Genomic DNA, 19,989 nt, shown 5'->3' on the forward strand with positions numbered 1-19,989 from the left:
ATTTTCGAAATTTGATATGAAATCAGGCTTCTGGCATATCCAAATTAACAAAAAGGATAGGTACAAAACAGCTTTTACTGTTCCTTTTGGCCAATATGAATGGAATGTCATGCCTTTTGGATTAAAAAATGCCCCCTCTGAATTCCAAAGGATAATGAATGACATTTTTAACTCTTGTTCTGATTACATTATAGTTTATATAGATGATGTTTTGATATTTTCTGCATCCATAGAAAAACATTTTAAACATATCAATCATTTTATCAATATTGTGAAAAAGAATGGTTTAGTAGTTTCACCTACTAAAATATCCCTTTTCAAAACAAAGATACGTTTCCTAGGACATTACATTCATCTAGGAACCATCATACCCATTGAAAGATTGATAATATTTTCTGAAAAATTTCTTGATGAAATCAGAGACAAAAATCAATTACAAAGATTTCTTGGTAGTTTAAATTACATTATTGATTTCTTTCCTCGCATTAATATAATTTGCAAACCACTCCATCATAGGCTTAAAACAGATCCTCCACCTTGGACTCAAATTCATACTAATATTGTGAAACAAATCAAGCATACCGTCAAGGAAATTCCTTGCTTACATCTTGCTGATCCTCTTGCTTATAAAATCATCGAAACCGATGCTTCCAATATTGGTTATGGAGGAATTCTTAAACAATCAAAAGACAATAAAGAACAAATCGTTCAATTTGTCTCCAAACATTGAAATGATTGTCAAAAGAATTACTCAACTATTAAGAAGGAAATTCTTGCTACTGTCCTTTCTATTTCTAAGTTTCAAGGAGATCTTTTAAATTAAAAATTTTTGTTAAGAATTGATTGTAAATCTGCAAAAGATGTTTTGCAGAAGGATGTCCAAAATATTGCTTCTAAACAGATCTTTGCTAGATGGCAAGCAATTTTATCTGTTTTTGACTTTGATATGGAATTTATAAATGGTTTTTCGAATTATCTCCCAGATTTCCTCATAAGAGAATTTTTACAGGGAAAATGCCTCCCAAACCTCCCAACAAACCCACTAGGAGAAACAAAGGCAAAGAAACTACCGAAACATCCTCAGAGAAAAAATCCCCTGGCTTAACCAACATTAGAAGTTGGCTTCAAGCAACACAACCATCATTGAATATTACCACCATTTCTAATCAGGTTAAATAAGAATTAGGTAGTTCTTTTGATATTACAAAATTATCTCATGAAGAAGCCCTACAACTTCTTCAAAAGGCCTTCAATAATCAGCCTCAGCCTTCAATAGCAATGGTAAGTCCTGATCCTTCTTGCATTGCTACTCAAAAGGCAATGGGGAAAAGAATTTCTAGTAAGGTGATTATTCAGCCAACACAGGCAGCCCCTCCAAAAACCAAATTCTTTCATAAAACAATATTTCAAAATGTTTGCAATGTAGAAAATGGATTTTATAATGAAGATCCATACCTCTTTGCAAAAAATATGTTTTCTGAAAAATTTAACTATACTCCACATGATATTTATAAAATAATGGAGTTTTATGAAAAAATCTTAACAGAAACAAAATCTGTCACCTTTAGACATTTTTCTGATAAAGGACATATCAATTACTCTACAGCCAGAATCCATAGGGTCATTCACCCTTCCCAATGGAAGCTTGATCCTTTAGCCTTGAAAAAATATGATATCAAGATCACTAAATCTTTACCATACAAATCATCTTTTTTTATATTTTGACTACCAACAAGCTTGGTGGAATACCTTCTGGATGAAAAATGCCAACAATTCTCATACATGGTTATTTTTCTTCGAAAACTTTGATATTAAACAAGTTCCATATTGGTTCATCAGATGGTGGTAACATCTTTGACCCATTGATGAAATCCTTCACCCAAAAATCCAACCCAGTTATGAAATTTTCCTTAGAAAATTCACTCCCCTTCCATATGAGAAAAATTTCCCCAAACTAATGCTCTTTTTCTATCATTTCGGAATATCATGCTCCTTGATGGTTGGCATTTTGACTACCGCAAATCCATTGACATAGGCATTCCCATTTTAATAAGATGTTTCAAAGTCAATGGTGGAATGGCTTTAAGTTCTTTGATAGAGTTACTGAACAAGTCGTTACCCAATAACTTATTTCTAGTGGATCCGTTCCTTTAAATTATGATGATTTTACCACATTCCTACATGATAAAGGATTTGTTCTATCGAAACTAGCATTTGCTAAATCCAATCAGCAATTAGCAGGAATGCTAAAGCAAGCCCTTTCTCAAATTGAAGATTCCGGTTCCTCTCATTCCCATCATAGCGGAAATTCCAATGAGGATGACTGTTATGGCATCCCAGGAATACCAGCCATTCCCTGAGGGGATGTAAAGGATGAAGAAGAAGAAGAAGAAGGAGAAGGAGAGCCACCAGAAGATCTCTCCTGATTTTGAAAGACAAAAGGCGCCGAAAGATTTCTGCCCTGTCCGTATTTCATAATTCGGTTCAGGATTGAAAGGAGTCTGTTTGTCCTTTTCCTCTCTTTTTATAAACTTTCATAATTACTTCTGTTCATTGTAACATTGTGCACTTACTACTATTCACTACAGTACCACTCGTGAACCCTTTTCATACAATAGCTAGTCAGTCTATATATTCAAACCCCATCCTTTAGTGAAGGACACACAATTCTTCACTCAGAATTCCATATCTCTTGAAATCCCTCTCAAGTTTCTCTAGATTTCCTCAGCCCTTCTTTGAAGAATAAGAGATCATAAATCTCAAGAAACCCTTCAACCTTTCTAGTTTTCCATAACCAGTAAGTCTCATTACTTCCTTGTGATTCCATAACATCCCTGAACCACCTTATGTTCCAGATCTTGCTCATGATCTGAGAATATAAAGGCTTTTATTTACTTTTGCACTTGTACCTTTAATAGTTCAGTTGTAATCTCTCAATACTATTTATATACCAGTAATCTTTACTTAATTGCAATTTACTTTAAAGTAATTTAATTTACATACCTCACAATTGGCTGATTGAATCGCCTGTGGTTGGTCTGTCTTTTACTTTAAAGCAATTTACTGCATTCGTTATATATCCTTACTTCTTCTTACTGTTTTTCCTTTTTAATTTCTTTTTATCTTAACCACCTACATGGTTGGTTTAGTAATCTTGCTTCTAATTCTATATGTTGCTTATGGTCTCTATATAAGTTATAATGCTCGCTTTTTTATTTAATTTTATTTATATCACAATCTTTTGTGTAGAACTAATTACTTTTATATTAGAATTTATTTGTTCTATAGCAAGATCAAGAGACTCATTTGATATATACATAAGAATTTCTCAATATATATATTACATACTCTATATTGAGTATAGACTCAAAATCGTTTATAAAGTCCTTTTACTCTTTTATTCATTTCTTTTCTCTTTATAATCCCCAGATCCTCGTGTGTATATATATATATTCCATCATAGCATGTACATGTAAATTACAACAAAACCTGTTCATGCTCCCAAAAATCCCTTTTTTCCAACGTTCTTGCATTATTTAGCTATCGATTAAGATTTCACCTCAAGTACTATGCCTCTCAAGTTGTCTTTCCTTGAGTTCTCATAGTCATGTCGTTTCTTTTTCACGTGTGGTGCTTTTGCCGTGCATTTGCCTAGTCTCTTCACCTAATAACATGACAGACAAGCTCGCATTGCTTGCATTCAAGGCTGCGGTAACTGAGGACCCTTTCGGTGTGCTGAATTCATGGAACCATACGACGGACCACTGTCAGTGGCATGGTGTCACGTGCGGTTGCCTACACCACAGAGTCACTGAACCCAACCTACAAGCCCTCAAACTTTCGGGATCCATCTCCACTCACATTGGAAACTTGAGCTCCTTGAGAGTCCTGATGATCCACAACAATAGTTTCCATCATGAAATCCCGCAACAAGTCGGCCATTTGCACCGTTTATGTGTCTTGCGATTAGCCCACAACACATTGGAAGGCGAAATCCCAAGAAACCTGTCACGTTGTGCTCGCCTTACATCGCTTCGCCTAGGAGGCAACCGACTGGTCGGAGAAATTCCCGTTGAGGTTGGTTCTTTGCTGGAGCTTCAGTATCTCGCTTTATCTGGCAACTATCTAACGGGTACTGTTCCTTCATCCATCGGAAACATGTCATCGTTAGAGATTCTCGGTCTTCGTTGGAATGAGTTAGGTGGGAAGATACCCCAAGCTCTGGGAAAACTAACCAAACTCAGAGTGCTTCTATTATCACTAAATAGGTTGTCTGCCACAATTCCTCCATCTATCTTCAATCTTTCTTCCATGGAGCTGCTCAGCATCGGTGACAACTAAATAGGAGGGAATATTCCCGCCAATATAGGCTTCACTCTTCCAAACATCGAGATTTTCACCATCACCGGTAACCGATTCACTGGAGCGATTCCTCGGTCAATGTCTAATGCAACAGCTTTGTTGTGGCTACAAGTCAATGAGAACCAACTGTCAGCGAACATGCCTCGTTTGGACCACTTAAACAAGCTCCAAATATTGCGCATCGATTCTAATTATCTGGGAAGCGGAGGATACGGTGATTTGAGCTTCTTTTGGTCGTTGACTAACACCACCAGTCTACTGTACTTGTCCATAGATCAAAACAGTTTTGGCGGGACATTGCCCAAGTGCAACGGTAATTTCTCCGTTACTCTCCGGGAATTATTGCTGACCAAGAATCTACTGTTTGGCACGATTCCAAAAATAGTCGGAAATCTCATCAACTTGGGAAGGTTGCTTTTCGACCACAACAGGTTTTCAGGTACAGTCCCCTCAGTTTTGGGAAATCTTCATAACCTAGTGGAACTAGATTTATCGCATAACGAGTTTTCCGGAGCAATTCCTTCTTCATTAGGAAACCTAGTAAACCTGGCACGACTCCATCTCGATCACAATAACTTTCACTGCTACATTCCTTCACGTCTATCGGAGTGCCGAAATTTGGTGGAGCTTGATCTTTCTAGTAACAACTTAAATGGAACTATACCTCTATAGTTCATAGGTCTCTCATCACTGTCTATACTTCTGAACTTGTCTCGGAACCATCTCGCTGGTGTCCTACCTAAGGAAGTCGGGAAATTAAAGCTTTTGGATCAATTGGATGTCCCTAGAAACATGTTAGAAGGCGACATTCCGGCCACTCTTGGCAGTTGTGTTGGAATGGAAGTGCTCAAAATGCAGGAGAACTCTTTCTGAGGCTCCATTCCTACCTCTATTAGCATGTTGAGGAATGTCAAGGAGCTAGATCTTCCACACAACAATTTATCTGGTCAGATTCCAGAGTTTTTCGAGGCACTTCACTCCTTGGAGATCCTGAATTTGTCGGACAATAACTTTGAAGGCACATTACCTACTAAAGGAATCTTTAATAATATCAGCGCTACTTTTGTCTCCGGAAATGACAAGCTTTGTGCAGGAATGCCCAAATTTCATCTCCCCAAATGCAGCTCTAGAAACTTAGGTCGAGAACTAAACCCTAAGTGGAAGCTCGCCATCTTGATTTTCTTCGGGGTTTTTGGAATAGCTCTTGTTCTTGCTCTTATGTACTATGGTTGGTTGAAGAAGAAGAAAAGAACAGAACCAGCTTCAAGTTCCAAAGATGATTCATCATTGAATCTGTCTTATGGGACTCTCCTTAAAGCAACCAACGGGTTTTCTTTAAGTAACTTGATCGGGGTCGGCGGTTTTGCATCCATTTACAAGGGAGTCCTTGATGAGAATGGAATTGCCATTGCTGTGAAGATACTTAATTTGACACTTCATGGTGCTGTGAAAAGCTTCATAACCGAGTGTGAGGCTTTAAGGAACATCCGACACCGTAATCTTTTGAAAGTCCTAACGGTATGCTCGGGCACTGATTATAGGGGCAATGAGTTTATGGCCTTGGTTTATGAGTTCAGGGTCAATGGCAGCCTAGAAGATTGGCTACATGCAAGTCCATCATCAGCTAATGTAGGTGGGAATGCGCATAAAGTGAGTTTCATCCAAAGGATAAATATTTCTGTCGATGTTGCTTCAGCATTAGATTATCTCCATAACCACCTTCAAAGCCTGTTATCCATTGTGATCTGAAGCCAAGCAACGTCCTGCTAGATGCTGAAATGGTTGGACATATTGGAGACTTTGGTTTGGCGAAGATCATGATTGAATCCACCGATGACACTAAAGCGAAAATGAGTTCTGCTGTTGTTAGAGGAACCGTCGGCTATGCTGCTCCAGGTGAGTCTTCTCTCCTCTGTCCCCTAGAGGAAAACGGGCAAATTATATTCTAATGATTGCCAAGTGTTTGCGTGCTATTTCCCTTTCCCTCAGCCGCTTGTGCTGCAATTATTTATCTTTTATTTGCAATTCGAATGAAGCGCAGAATATGGAATGGAAAGTGTGGTTTCAAGAGAAGGCGATGTTTATAGTTATGGCATTCTCTTGCTTGAGATGTTCGCAGGCATGAGTCCAACAACTGAAAGGTTTCGAGAAAATTTTAACCTTCATAAATTCGTTAAGGAAGCCTTGACTGAAAAACTCCTAGAGATTACCGATCCTCTTCTACTTCAAGAAATGGAGAGCCACATGTGCACCGGCCGAGGCAATGCAGCTTGCGAATGTCTGGAGATGGTCTATAGAATCGGGGTCGCCTGCTCAGTCTAAGCACACAGAGAGCGGATGAACATCGCAGATGTCGCAGCTCAGTTGCATTTGATCAGGGATAAACTTCATGTAGCTGGTTTACAAGGATAGGTAATATACAAGATCATAATGACTTTTCTGCTTTTTATTTTCCCTTGGACGACCAGATCATTGCCATATATGCACCGATAAGCATCCATTCATGTGCCTGCTCATGTGAATAAACTCAAAAATGCACACACGATTCCTCAATTTTCTGGTTTTGTGTGAATCAAAAAGACATGAATTGCCAACTGAATCACATAAATGCACATCACAGAAATACAGAATTCATCCCATAGAATCATTGTTACAACTCTAAGGGCAGCATGAGGAAATTCTCGAGATCAAAGCAGTTGACAGGCCAATCATAAACCTCCATCCCTTAAATATGTTCGGCATATGCATTGGCAGTAAGGACATTTATGTAGCTTTATTAGGAGTATGCTTAAAACTATCAGCTTTGTTGAAAAATGAATCTACATCTCTCTTCCAGGTTATATGAACTCAGGAATGCTTGGAGCCGGTTTCTGCAATTTCAGTAGGATGTTTTTCCTCTTCCATGCTTAGCACTAGAAAAAGGGGATACATGCTATGTTAGTATAGTAGATTTAGGGAAGGCAACGGTTCTCCGATCTCGGCCACGGCTCAAAATGAGGACTCAACCTTGTCTGTTATTCAATAAAACTCGGGTTTCAGCCCAATTGCTGCAAGAACTGCAAGTAGCTATTTTAATTTGATGATGGCTCGATGCATTCCTTCTTTCGCAAACCTTTTCATGTACGAGTCAGGGGCAGAGCAGGAATTTGAGAAGCAAATCAAATAATCCTATCTGGCTGTCGAAATCGTATTTCTTGTACATGGGCAAGATTTCGCTACTGCAGCAACTGTGAACAATTTGTCCAAGCAGACCAACTACTTTTTACATGTAATGCAAGTTCCAAACTGTTCTTGTGAACACAGAATCAGAGCGACCTCCTAAGTGAGCTGTGAAGTGCCTCTATTGAGATTGTTATAACTCTCTGGGCCGTTGGTGTGGCACTAATTAAAAGTTTTTAATTAAGTGCATTGTCTTTTTATTAGACATTTTTCAGTAAAAATTTCCTTTTGCCATCTGAAAACAACTTATTTTCATGCAAAAGATAAAAATTTGAGAAAACTTAGTGGATTTTGTACATGTGTTTCATTCTATACGACCTCAAATTAATTATCGTTGATCCCATTATAATCTGTTATTCACACGGTTTACACAAAACATGTTCAAACCAAAAAAAAAGTTGGATGTTGATAATTGGACATGGAAAAATATCAACTGAATTACCGGCCTTAAGGTAAAAAATCTGAACTCATTTCAGAATATTTCAAGAGCCTACCAAAAACCTTGAATACATTGGCGTTCCAACTTCCAATCTAATAAAGACGTACATCAAGATTGGCATTCAAGTGCATCCTGAGAGACTAAAAGATAGGAGATTGAACAACAACTAAGGCGACCTGGGACCTTTTATGATGCAGGGGCAGCTTTCTGTTTCTTCGGCATGCGATAGCCACCGACAACGCAAGCATGGTCTTGCTCAAAGGGCTCGAGAGTAACTTGCTCAAAAGGCTTGAACTGCTCCGCCTGCAGCTTCTTCACTTCCTGGGAAAATACTATCTCGACAGGAACAGTAGAATCGATACAGTTTGCCTGCAAAAACAAGCATAACCAAAAGGAATTGATTACCCGTTTCTTCTCATTGAAGCAACATTTCCAGTCTACTTTTTTTTTTTCAAGAGGATTGGTTTTCACCTCCCTCAGATATGATGAGATCATTTCTGATGTCACAGCTTATCTCCTAGGCTTGCAAGAACTTGCACCAGCTACTTGTCTTACTTTTTAAGGAATTATAAAGTGATAAAGAAATTCAAGTGAGACCAACAGTCCTCTAATCCAACAAGCTACATCTCAAGAAAAATAATAAAGAAAAACCAAGTTCGCATCTGTCCACAGAGAGAGAGAGAGAGAGAGAGAGAGAGAGAGATACCTCAATTGAGATGACAAAGTGACCTCCAGCCTTGAGAAAATATGATGCATTTAGACCCAAAATTCTTGCCTGAGATGTAACCACATATCATTGAACATCACATGTTAACGAGAGACATCTTCTAGTAAAGCACTCTAAACAGGTAGAAAGGTTATCCAAATAACAGACTAATGACCTTGCGTTTCTCTCCCTCTGACGTACGATGAGCACACTTCATTACCCAGAGCTTAAGTCTAGTGTAATGAGTGCTTCAACAAGTCATGCAAGTGTTTTAATAGTCAGTATTCAATTGATAAACACTAAAACAGTCAAATGCAGAGAGACTTCCACGAGTATTATCACAGCAACTTTTATCATATGTACATACCAAAAGACCTTTCAGGTGATCAGAGAGACATCACGTGCATCCAACACCCCACTTCATAATAAGTCAAGTCATTGCACGCAATAGATCAAAAATAATAATAAGAGACCGCGCAATCTGACAAGACATGCAAATTTATAATTGAGCATATGCTTGAGTAATTATTAGATTAAGATCCCCTAGCCCAAAGCCGTAAAGGCAACATAATGTACACGACCATGCTATAATCTGGAGGGCAGGTTAACCTTATTGACAAAGTTCGAAATGGTAACCTAACTCCGCAATTGGTCAAAAGGACAATTAAATGAATAAGGACCTAACCAGACTAAAAATTTTGGGAAGCTGCACATTGTATTCGCTGATAGTAATACTATATTGTCATGCACACTACCTTAATGACAAACTTGATTTTCATAAATCCTTAAGCTTCGTACAACAGAAACAATTTGAAAAGCTACAAACCCTGCATCAGAAACTCGAGAATGCATCACCCAAACTGTCTTGAAGGGGAATCCGAGTATTTCATCAAATGCTTTGTAATAATCAAGTACAGGGAATAGTCATGGAATTTGCCGGCCTGAAGGCATGTGAAAAACTTGTCTTTAACGAAAAGGAAAGGAAGAAAAGATTCAACTATATTCTCAACTCTCACAAAGTAAATCAAATTAGAACTAACGAAAACAAAAAGGTTTATGGAGTGAGCCAAGCAGTTATGCATCAGAAAACTCGAGCTTGCATCACCCATGCTGTCTTGAAGGGCAATCCGAGTAAATTCTTCATGTGCATAAGTTTCCCTCTTGGTGAAAACAAAAAACACAGCACAGTTCTGGGGCAAAACGTTTACGCTTAACATAGCAATGAAGAAAACAGTAGTGACAGGAGTTTATATAGATATATATAAGAAAAGGTAAATCACCAAACAAGAAGCTAATCCCCAAATAACAAGTCATCCCGGCCATACAAAACGAAGCCTCACAGATACATGAGGGAGAAAAAATCCATGGCATGAATATGACTCCCACAAAGATGAAACTAATCATAAAAATATTGTAAATAAAAATGAAGGCTGCAAAGAAACATTGATTTGCGTTATCAGGGTAAAAAAAGGTCGACAATTCATGGAATCTGCTTCCAAACAATCAAAAGGTAATAAATCTGCATTTTCATAAAAGAAGAAAAATCCAAATAGAGCAATAAGTTGCTACGAGCATATAACAAAACCACGCAGTAAGTCAAACAGAAATGAAGGTAGGATGCATTATATAGGATTTCCTTTTTGGTGGTCCAGAGGCAAGATGAAGCCCTGGACCTACACTTTGGCAAGGAAGACCTTCACAAGAATATATTCAATTTCTTTCATAGGCAAAGACAAGTCAATACCTGATCTGGCTGAGCAACATCTGAAAATATTACATCCACCATTCCAACCAACATACGGTACTTGGCTGGATGTCTAGCATCTTCGATAATAGGAATAACATTTGTTCTCTTCTTCACCATGTTGACTAAGTCCCTTCCACTGCGATGTGAAAAACTCGACCGCATACACCACTCCTGTCTGCCAAAAGGAAAACAAGACAATAAGTCAGTCGTCTAATTGAGTCATTTGGTAAAAGAATCATTCTTCCAAAACAAATGACCTACAGGGCCAACAACATCTTAAACATGAGATACTGTGGTCCCAGAAGCAGCTCCCAGATAGAGAACTCGAGCACCAGGTTTCTGAATTTGAAAAAAATGAAACATGATCAGTGATATGGAAGAAGCCACGCATCTATAATACACCAGAGAAAAAGGAAGAGAGATGCTCACAATCCATATCTCATCAACCCCACCAAGAATGGGAGCTGCCAACTTTGATCGGAAGGGGTTCCACGCTCTATATTCCACTTTACTTCCATCTTCATCATTCTAACAAGAGAATAAACACAAAGAAATACAGCTTAGTTACATTTCTAGGGAAATCAAAACAAAGAAGCTTTCAAATTTAACATGAGAATGATAGTCAAAGAATGTAAGGGAGGTCGACATTATTAAGCTCCTAAAACAGGAAGATCTAAACAGTAGAAAATTGCATTTGTACCAACAAAGTTTACTAGTAGAAAACTCTTTACTTATAGCCCTGGCAAAAGGAACCTCACACAAATCAAAGAATCAACTCCAAGCCAGATGCTCCTTTGATAATCAAATTTGGGGTAGCATAAGTATCGATAGCAAAAAAATATTAGCATTCTTAGAACCATTAGTAAAAGTCTAAAAAACCAGTTGATCCTAGATAAGCAAGTTGTTCACCATTTTTTTTGAAATTATATTTTGAGATGAATTGGGAGCTTATCAGTTGTAGTATTTGAAAACCGATTAAATCAGTGCAAAATGCCTAGCAATCACTAGCAAGATGAATAAAAAAACATAATCACCTGCACAGAGATTCTCTTCTCATTGTAGACTGCCTCTCCAGGGACCATACTCTTTGTAACAAGAGCATCTTCTTTGCCCTTAGCAATGAACACCCCCTCATGTCTATGAGGCTCAACCGCAACTCTGCTTCCACCTTTCATTCCACCTCTACCACCACCACATCCTGTTCCACCACGGCCACCGCCACCGCATCCGCCACCATGCCCTCTCATGGCACCACCTCTGTCGCCACCGCCTCTCCCTCTTCCTCTCCCTCCATCACCCCTTCCCCCCCTAAATCCGCCACCGCCGCCTCCATGACCTGCAAATGACCAAACAAGACCATTTGTCAAAAAATAAATAAGCACTCGAATACCCCGTTTAAGGTCTCCAAGTAGAGTGAAAAATAGCACATTGAAAGCCAAAACAAAGCAGAGACGGCAGCACAAAATCAGTCACGAACAGCTGAGACACTATCTCATGGAACTGGCTCACACGAGTGTAAATCAACGTAAAATCTCAAAAAAGACAACCCCAGCTCATCCCCGGAGCAGAAGACAATAACCCCACGCTTTTCTTCCACTACCAAGAATCACAGAACGCAAGCAGTATCAGCATCCCACAAACTTCTACAGCAGCAAACCGCAACCAAAACTTAGTATCATCCTCCGTTGCTAAAAAAAGCTCAAGAACTGACCCATGCCCATGATTTTCAAGTGAGACCAGGACCAAAAGGGCAAGAAAAGAAAGGCATGCACCGAACACCCAAAGCTGAACTCCTCTTTCCCTCCATTTCCCACTCAGTCGCAACAAGAAGGGACACGGCGAAGAGTTACCTCTCTGAGGCGGCCTCATCTTGGTGATGGCTTGCGAGAGGCTTAGGAGAGCTGCTGGTATCAGCTGAGAGGTAGATTGACTGAGGAAGAGAGTGAAGCTGCATGTTACCCCACCAGAGGTAAGGTGAAGGAGAGGGGAAAGAAGAGAGGGTTTTCCAAAATGGAGGTTTTATATAAAGACGGCGGGCTATTTCCACTCTGCATTATTAAATTCACCCATTTTTCAATTGTCTTCAATAATTCAATTACAAATTAAAGTGATTGTCCAAAATTTACATACTTTCCCCCTTTTCTAGTTTTTTTATATAATTTTTATGTAAAATCCAGTTGTTGTAATTTGTAACATCCTGAATTTTGACCCGTTACCGGGACCAATGAAGTGTATGTTAATGCTCGTTTGATTTTAGTAAGTCGCGCTCTAAACCCAATTTAGGACTTCGGGTATCAACGGGTGATTTTGGGCGAAATCTGTATAAAGTTAGGTGCGGAATGGTATGAATTGATAGTGGAAATTTTATGGCGGGCCTTGGGATTTAATTCGGGCATTAATTATTAGAAATTAGAAAATAACAGTGGCTGTGATCTTTCGTTCATGGGGTCGTGATGGGCCGATCGGGACACAAGTTGGGTTTTTAGAACCGGTATTTTATGGCGAGAAAGTTCCGTGAAGGATCGGGATTAATCTGACGCCGTTTGGTGGGAGAAAAATGAGAATTTACGGTTTTACCCCTCAAAATTTCCGGACTGATTTTCGAGGGCTTAAAGAATGATTTTTTTTAAGGATCCGACACCATATTATGCTGGTCATGCATATATAGGACCGGTATGGACAAAAATTGGAATTTCGATTCGGGATCGAAAAATTACGAAAATGCCCTAGGGCCATTTTGGCTAATTCCGAAAATTGGACAAATTTGGGGGATTAACCAAGGTTAATTAGGCTAAACCAGGTCTGGTCAGCCTTTGGTTAGGGGCAAATGACCATTCTACCCTTGAATTATTGGATGAGTATGAATCATGACCATTGGATAAGGGCAAAAGTATCTAAAGGCATAGGATCTTGACATGTGGAATCCACTAGCTCAAATTTGACCCATTTTGACCAGCCCTTTCTCTCTCTCTTCGATCACTCACGCCGCCTTTCTCTCTCGTCCCGTCCCCCTTGAATGCCGTTCTTCCTCCTCCGTTCCTCTTCCGTTTTTCGCTCGCCGGCCATCGTTCACGCCGGAGCAAGCCACACCGCCGGAGCTGCTGGCCGTTTGACCACCACCGTCGCCCCAGCTGACCAGCACCGCCTCACCCTTCCTTTCTCTTCCCTTTTCTGTTCAGCCGAGTAACATCGCCACCGCCGTCGCCGCCGTGACCGCCGGCTTGCCCCCGGAACGCCGCCGTCGATTTTTACCGCGTGTCGGTGATCGACCGCCCGTTCTCGTCGTCCCGAATCGGAATTAGGCGAGTATAAACCCCTAAACCCTTAATTAGTTTAATTGTGCATTTTAGAGGGTAATTAGGGGGTTAACTAAGCCTAATCATGGTCTATTTAGGTCTAATGTTGTGTGGGGTGATTAGGGGACCTAATTAATGCCTAATGAGATGATTTAATGGTGGATTAAGGCCCAAAACAGCCCTTGTTCTGGTACTGTTCACAAAGTACCGAAAATGTGCATATTTGTCTAAGTTTTGCACAAATTGAATTCAATGATTCAGGGCTTGGAATTAAATAATTAAGGTGTTAATTAGGCTCATTTGAGGCTTAATTAGGTGTATTTGGTGGTTGGATGTTTAGGGTAAGTGATTAGGCCCTAATGAGATGGTTTAAAGGTGGTTTAGTACCTAAATGTGAATTTTTCCTGGTACTGTTCATGGGGCTCCGAAATTGTGTAAAATTGTCTAAGTGTGGCACTAATTAAGTTCAAGTACTAATGACTTGGAAGTGGACATTTTGGGGATTATTTAGGCTTATTTGAAGCTTAAGTAAGTGTATTTGGTTGTTGGGTGATTGGGGTTTGAGATTAGAGCTTAATGAGGGTGTTTAATTATGGTTTAGTGGACAAAATGTGTCCTCCCCTGGTACTGTTCATTCAGTACCGAATTTGTGAAATTTATCCAAGTTGAACATTGAATGGTTTATTGATTGAGGGCTGGAAATTTAGTCATGTTATGGATTGATTGGGACTTGTCTAAAGCCTATTAAGTGGCCCCGTGTTGATAAGAACAACTATTGAGATGGATTTGCCCAAGGCGGGCCCTTAGCGCATTGAATTACCTTGGAATGAATGCGCGAATGAATGTGGGATTTGTTGAACCAAAGTGGAATTATATTGAATGTGCCAAGGATGCATTGAGTTCGTTGACTTGATGAAGCCGAGAGTGCGTTAGATTCATGGGCTCGGTAAATAATAGAATTTGGCATGTTGGTTTGAGTGTTGGCATGAATTCCCGAGTGTATCAATTGTTGGCCTTCGGGTCGGGCCTACGGGTCGTTCTATCAATTGCTGGCCTTCGGGTCGGGCCTACGGGTCGTTATATTCAACTGTTGGCCTTCGGGTCGGGCCTAGGGATCGTTATATTCAACGGTTGGCCTTCGGGTCGGGCCTACGGGTCGTTATATTCAACTGTTGGCCTTCGGGTCGGGCCTACGGGTCGTTATATTCAACTGTTGGCCTTCGGGTCGGGCCTACGGGTCGTTATATTCAACTGTTGGCCTTCGGGTCGGGCCTACGGGTCGTTCTATCAATTGTTGGCCTTCGGGTCGGGCCTACGGGTCGTTATATTCAATTGTTGGCCTTCGAGTCGGGCCTACGGGTCGTTCTATCAATTGTTGGCCTTCGGGTCGGGCCTACGGGTCGTTATATTCAATTGTTGGCCTTCGGGTCGGGCCTACGGGTCGTTATATTCAAATGTTGGCCTTCGGGTCGGGCCTACGGGTCGGAATAATTGCACGCAAGTATTATTGTTGTTGAACGCCTAACCTGCAGGGCTTCGAGATAATGTATTGGGCTGTGAACCCAAGATAATTATAGTGTTTTACTGGTTGATTAATTGGCATGTTTGAATTACCTGTCTGGAGGTACACTTTAGCCTAGTTTAGGATTAGGGGTTTTGTACTTGCTGAGTTTTATCTCACGGTTGTTGGAAAACCGATATTTCAGACCCCTGGCAGTAAAGATGGCGGAGCCGCTCGTGCGTTTTGGGATTTCCCACTTCATCGAGAAGACCATGTCGGTTCATCCAGTAGGAGAGGGAATATGTACATTAGGTATTATACTTTAGTATGGGCTATATCTTTTTGACTGAAGCCCATCTTAGTTCAGCTTAGTACCCTGGCCACTGATCCTTTTTGTTGTCTGTGGCCGCGACTCGTTTTGTTGTGGCTCTTTGTAAGTGGATACTGTATAAGCTTCTAAATGTTTATAAAAGAGTAAAGTTGTTTTTATTTGGTGATCGTTTATGTGCGGCTATCCTTGGTCCCTGTAAATTCTGTCTGGGTGATATATATTTACTTATATATCGTGCTTCCGCATGTGACGTAATCTCTGTGTTGGGTTTTGGGTCGGTGACGTAACCTGGGAGCGTCGCACTACTATTTCGACCTATAAGCAGGATGCTCATGCTTCGTGGGGTACGGGGCGTGACAACCCCGTCCGAATTGGTATCAGAGCAAGGTCAGCTTGATCCAATGAGATCGAAACCTGGAGTGATAAGGAGCGATGACCATGGGTAGCCGTAAGGTGACTTTGTGTGCTAAGTGTACCTCCGGACTGCTTGTGTTTGAGTGTTTTAGTGATTAATTGAACCAGTGAAATGCAGGTGCGGCAAGACTCGAGGTGAGTGAGTGTACCTCTTTGATAGGGGTCTTGTGCTGTTTGTGCTAAGTCGCATGCTGATTGCTTGACTACTATTTTGATACCTACCTAGGACCGTAGACCGGTTAGATTGGTTTAAGTCTCTGATCCTTTAGGGGAATTGTAGCAGATAGCTGATTAGTGAGGCAGCAAGTGTGACAGTGAGATTGCGAGAATGGCAGTATAAGGGGTAAGGAAACCCAAGAGCAGTCGAGTACTGTGGGCCATGAGGCCGAGACTTAAGATTAGAGGTTGCGACCCAGACCCTATAAGAATTAGGGAATGTATGGGCAGGCAAGTTGAGGAAAGGAGCGCCGTTTTTGCCCGAGTTACTGAGGCTACAGCAATTGTTGCTATGAATGGGAATCATGCCAGTTAGGCCAGGTGCAAATAGTAGCCAATAGGCAAGGGTATCAATTGGTAGAATGACTAATCAAGTGGAAATTTCTCAAGTTTAATTATAAGAGTGACCCCGAGGCTGTACCGAGATTGATGGCGAAATTTAAGAAAGCCTTTGAATTATTGGGGCTATGTTTGTTGAGAGCTTTTGAAGGAAGTAATTATTGGAATGTGCCCAAGAGAGAAAATCGGTGGAAGACTGCTAGGGATAGGATATCCCCAGTGAGTATCGCCCAGATTTGGGCCATGTTTATTAAGAGTTTCCATGGAAAGTGTTTCCCGGAGAATATCCAAGAAAGGAAATGGGCGAAGTTTATGCGACTTCGCCAAGGGTAGATGATTGTGGACCGAGGTGAAATAGAATTCGCTAAATTTGTTGAGAATCCACAGTCCGAAGTTCGGAGACTTCGAGATGGTCTAAAGCTGAATCTTCGAAGTTGGTTGATTCCATTGGACATCGGGAATGATGGGAAAACGTTTGAATGAGCTTAAGTGATTGAGTGAGATCAATCGGAGCGAGTAGCCACTTCCGGATCGTGGTATGCTCAGAATCAAAATAACAGCTGCTTCGAGAAGAAGCAAAGGGCGGGAAACAGGTGATTTGTCCCACCGGCTCGGAAGGGCGTTAGAAAGTCGAACCATTAGCCAAACCGTTTTGAGGTTTGCGGTAAGTGTAGGAACTTGGAGATATTGTTCGGCCGACTGGGATCAAGTCTGTAGCACTTGCACCCATGCTTAGTGTGACGACCCCCCTTTGTAATAGTAAAGTGTTGAGATCGTTGGGACGTCTTAACTGTGAGATAACGATCGGGAGTAGAGAAATGAGTATCGACTGGACAATGTTGGTCGGGTACGCTTTTGGTTTAAGAATTCGAATGAATTGGCTAGTAGGCAGAAAGCCGTTACGGGTTGTAGCAGTGAGACGATTCCGTCTAGTCCGAAGGGACGTCCTAGATGCGGATTTCAGGAAAGTCGAGTAGGAATCTCGATTCCTAGAATGCCCTCGCTTGAAGTGACTAGATGTCAGACGAGGGTTGTGAAGGATACAGGATGAATGTGGTTGACCCGACCATGATGGAATTAAAGTTGGAAGAATAAATGAGGAGTACAAACTCCAAAGTTCTTTCCCTAGAAATCGTCGGGTTGTCACTGAAAAGGGAAGTAGAATTGTGAAAGAATTGGTCCTGGAATGGAGTTAATTTTGAGGGCGTGATATTGAATGTTCTTGTTGGAAATTAAGGGAATTGAAAGTCCAGAGGTAAGGACTCGTGGGTAAAAGTTTATCCGCCCGAGTGTGCCTCCGTGGGGAGTTCCTGTATTATGTGTGAAAAAAAAAAGAAAAAAAAAGGGCAGTACGTCGAGGCTGTATATGATTTACTGGCAGTGGAACCAGACAACGAGAAAGAGTAAGTGATCGTTGTCGAGGATCGATGGTCAATCCAATCAATATTAGAGAACCTCAGTGTACTTCGAGATCGAATTATGGATCAGATATCATCCATTCATAATACGAAAAGAGAGTATAATCACGACGGTTTAACAAATGAGGTATGGGCACTATGAGTGCGTAACGATGCCCTTCGTTCTAAGGAATACCCCGTTGTTCAGGTGGACCCAAGGAACTGGGTATTCAAAGAACTTGTGGATCAGCCCGTCAGGGTAGTCATTGATGACAGTTTGGTGTATTCGACGAGCTCTGAGGAGCGTAAGATACAACCGATAGAGATGCTACGGACCTCAAGGAAACACGCACTCCACGCCAAGTATGGTAAGTATGAACTTTGGCTTGATAAAGCTGTGTCCTCTGAATATATAATTTCGGGGAATGGAACTTTCATGGACTAGACTAAAGTCGAAGTGATAGCTAAGTGGCCAAAACTGCAACCAATAACTGAGGATTGCAATGTCTTAGATGTGGCTGACAATTATCGATATTTTGCGGGGAGAAATCTCGTCGATAGCGGGGCCATTGACACGGCTGTGTAAGAAAGAAGCCAAGCCTGAACGGAATGATCAGCGTGAACGAAGTTCCCAAGAGCCGAAACGTAGGTTGAAAATTGTCCCGGTATTGAAGGTATTCCAAACCAGACCGGGAGAATTTGAGGGTTATAGTGATGCTCAGTAAGAAAACTTAAGTGTGTATTGATGCGACACGGTGAATGTAGCATATGCGTCGCGCCAGTGGAGGCCGTATGAGATGATCTATCTGACGCACGACGGAAAACTGAATGCGGTATCCTGTATCGCCATAGAAAGGCGAACTGAGTAGCAGGTGCGCCAAGTTGTGGATTGATTATGGCGCGTATAAGTATTAGAGGGTGAACCTTGTTGGAAAAGCTCAGGGACTCGGAAGTTAAATTTAAGGTAAACCGGATGTTAAATCTATTAGCTGCCTTGAGGATTAGATTGAAGAATCTAGGCTCAGACCAAGGAGTGGCAATCGGTGGACCGAGAGATACGAAAAGTCGTTGAAACAGATACCACTAAGAGAAAGACCGGACCCCAAGTGTCCGAGAGTGGAATTTGGAGTTTTGAGGATGTGGTGTGTCCAACGACGTAGAGGGTAAGAAAGAAATCTTATCTGAAACACATGAGAGCAATTATGACATTCACCCGCGCAGTACAAAATGTACCAGGATTTGCGGCGATACTGTCGGGGAAATGGAGTGACAGTAAGCGTGGCCAATTAGATGGCCAAATGGTCGATGTGCCCATAAGGGAAGACACAACACGGTAAGCCTGGAAGGGCTATTATGACCATTGAAAATTTCCGAATGGAAATGTGACGTGACCCCAAGGATGTTGTAACGGGATTAATGTGAAGCCAGAGGAGACATGATTCCATCAGAATAACAGATGATAGACTGACTAAGTCAGTGTACTTTCTGGCAGTGCGAACGGACTTTGGGTCGGACAAATAAATAGAATTGTCAAAAAGGTCACACAATCGGAGACGACAACTTTTAGAACTTGAGATTAGGGAAAACAAGAATTAGTGCAAGTGCTGTCCAATGAAAAGATTATTCTAACTTGGCAGGAAAGGAAAGTTGAGCTGAGGCATATCGGATTGTTCGATATTCAGGAAAAGATCGAAAAATATAATCTAGCGAATTGTCTCGCTGCTCAATCTGTCCTTAGTATGTAATGTATCCCACGTATCGATGATAAAGAGATATGAACCGAATATGACCCACGTTAAGAGAAGACAGACGTGGACGACGAAGCGTCGTACGTGGAGAGAGACTAGTGTAGCTTGAGTATAGGAAGGACCATGGGACAAATAATAAGACAAATCCAGTGGTCAAAGTGTATGGGAACACCGAAGGACAAAAGGTGCCGTTTGGATAAAGTGATGAGGCCATATGACATCAAATCCCCAGTTGTTGGAGGAGATAAGTTTATAGTACAAATTTCGAGGACGA

The 19,989-nt window shown here is 41.0% G+C and overlaps 2 protein-coding genes, 2 non-coding genes and 1 pseudogene across 4 annotated transcripts; 2 read left to right on the forward strand and 3 right to left on the reverse strand.

The window, feature by feature from the left end:
* The first annotated feature begins 3,672 nt into the window (after nucleotides 1-3,672).
* Nucleotides 3,673-4,341, forward strand: LOC115663296 (LRR receptor-like serine/threonine-protein kinase EFR). The gene has a single exon (XM_030585315.1). It carries the CDS (start codon nucleotides 3,673-3,675, stop codon nucleotides 4,339-4,341), a length of 669 nt encoding a protein of 222 aa, XP_030441175.1.
* Nucleotides 4,342-5,259: 918 nt separating this feature from the next.
* LOC115663295 (probable LRR receptor-like serine/threonine-protein kinase At3g47570) lies at nucleotides 5,260-6,775 on the forward strand (annotated as a pseudogene).
* Nucleotides 6,776-8,001: 1,226 nt separating this feature from the next.
* Nucleotides 8,002-11,703, reverse strand: LOC115668937 (rRNA 2'-O-methyltransferase fibrillarin 2-like). Its single transcript, XM_056318203.1, has 6 exons — nucleotides 11,508-11,703; nucleotides 10,903-11,001; nucleotides 10,735-10,812; nucleotides 10,471-10,648; nucleotides 8,727-8,795; nucleotides 8,002-8,389 (listed from the first exon to the last, which is right to left on the reverse strand). Exons 1-6 carry the CDS (start codon nucleotides 11,606-11,608, stop codon nucleotides 8,207-8,209), a joined length of 708 nt encoding a protein of 235 aa, XP_056174178.1. The 5' UTR covers nucleotides 11,609-11,703; the 3' UTR covers nucleotides 8,002-8,206.
* LOC115668939 (small nucleolar RNA snoR60) lies at nucleotides 9,555-9,625 on the reverse strand. The gene has a single exon (XR_004004258.1). It is a non-coding gene; the product is annotated as a small nucleolar RNA snoR60 (small nucleolar RNA).
* Nucleotides 9,804-9,876, reverse strand: LOC115668938 (small nucleolar RNA snoR60). Its single transcript, XR_004004257.1, has one exon. It is a non-coding gene; the product is annotated as a small nucleolar RNA snoR60 (small nucleolar RNA).
* Nucleotides 11,704-19,989: the final 8,286 nt, after the last annotated feature.

This window comes from Syzygium oleosum, unplaced genomic scaffold, assembly GCF_021117445.2.
Source record: "Syzygium oleosum isolate NSW1041296 unplaced genomic scaffold, Sole_v2.1 Sole_v2.01, whole genome shotgun sequence".
Taxonomy (NCBI): Eukaryota; Viridiplantae; Streptophyta; class Magnoliopsida; order Myrtales; family Myrtaceae; genus Syzygium; species Syzygium oleosum.

Bases quoted from the DNA above. Each gene is read 5' to 3' on its own strand.
- LOC115668937 (XM_056318203.1), bottom strand. From the start codon at position 11,608: ATGAGGGGGTGTTCATTGCTAAGGGCAAAGAAGATGCTCTTGTTACAA. The intron at 10,649-10,734 runs GTAGGTCATTTG...TCCTTTTGGCAG, and splicing joins TTTAAGATGTTGTTGGCCCT to ACAGGAGTGGTGTATGCGGT. The intron at 8,390-8,726 runs GTATCTCTCTCT...TTGTTTTTGCAG, and splicing joins ACTTTGTCATCTCAATTGAG to GCAAACTGTATCGATTCTAC.
- LOC115663296 (XM_030585315.1), top strand. From the start codon at position 3,673: ATGACAGACAAGCTCGCATTGCTTGCATTCAAGGCTGCGGTAACTGAG.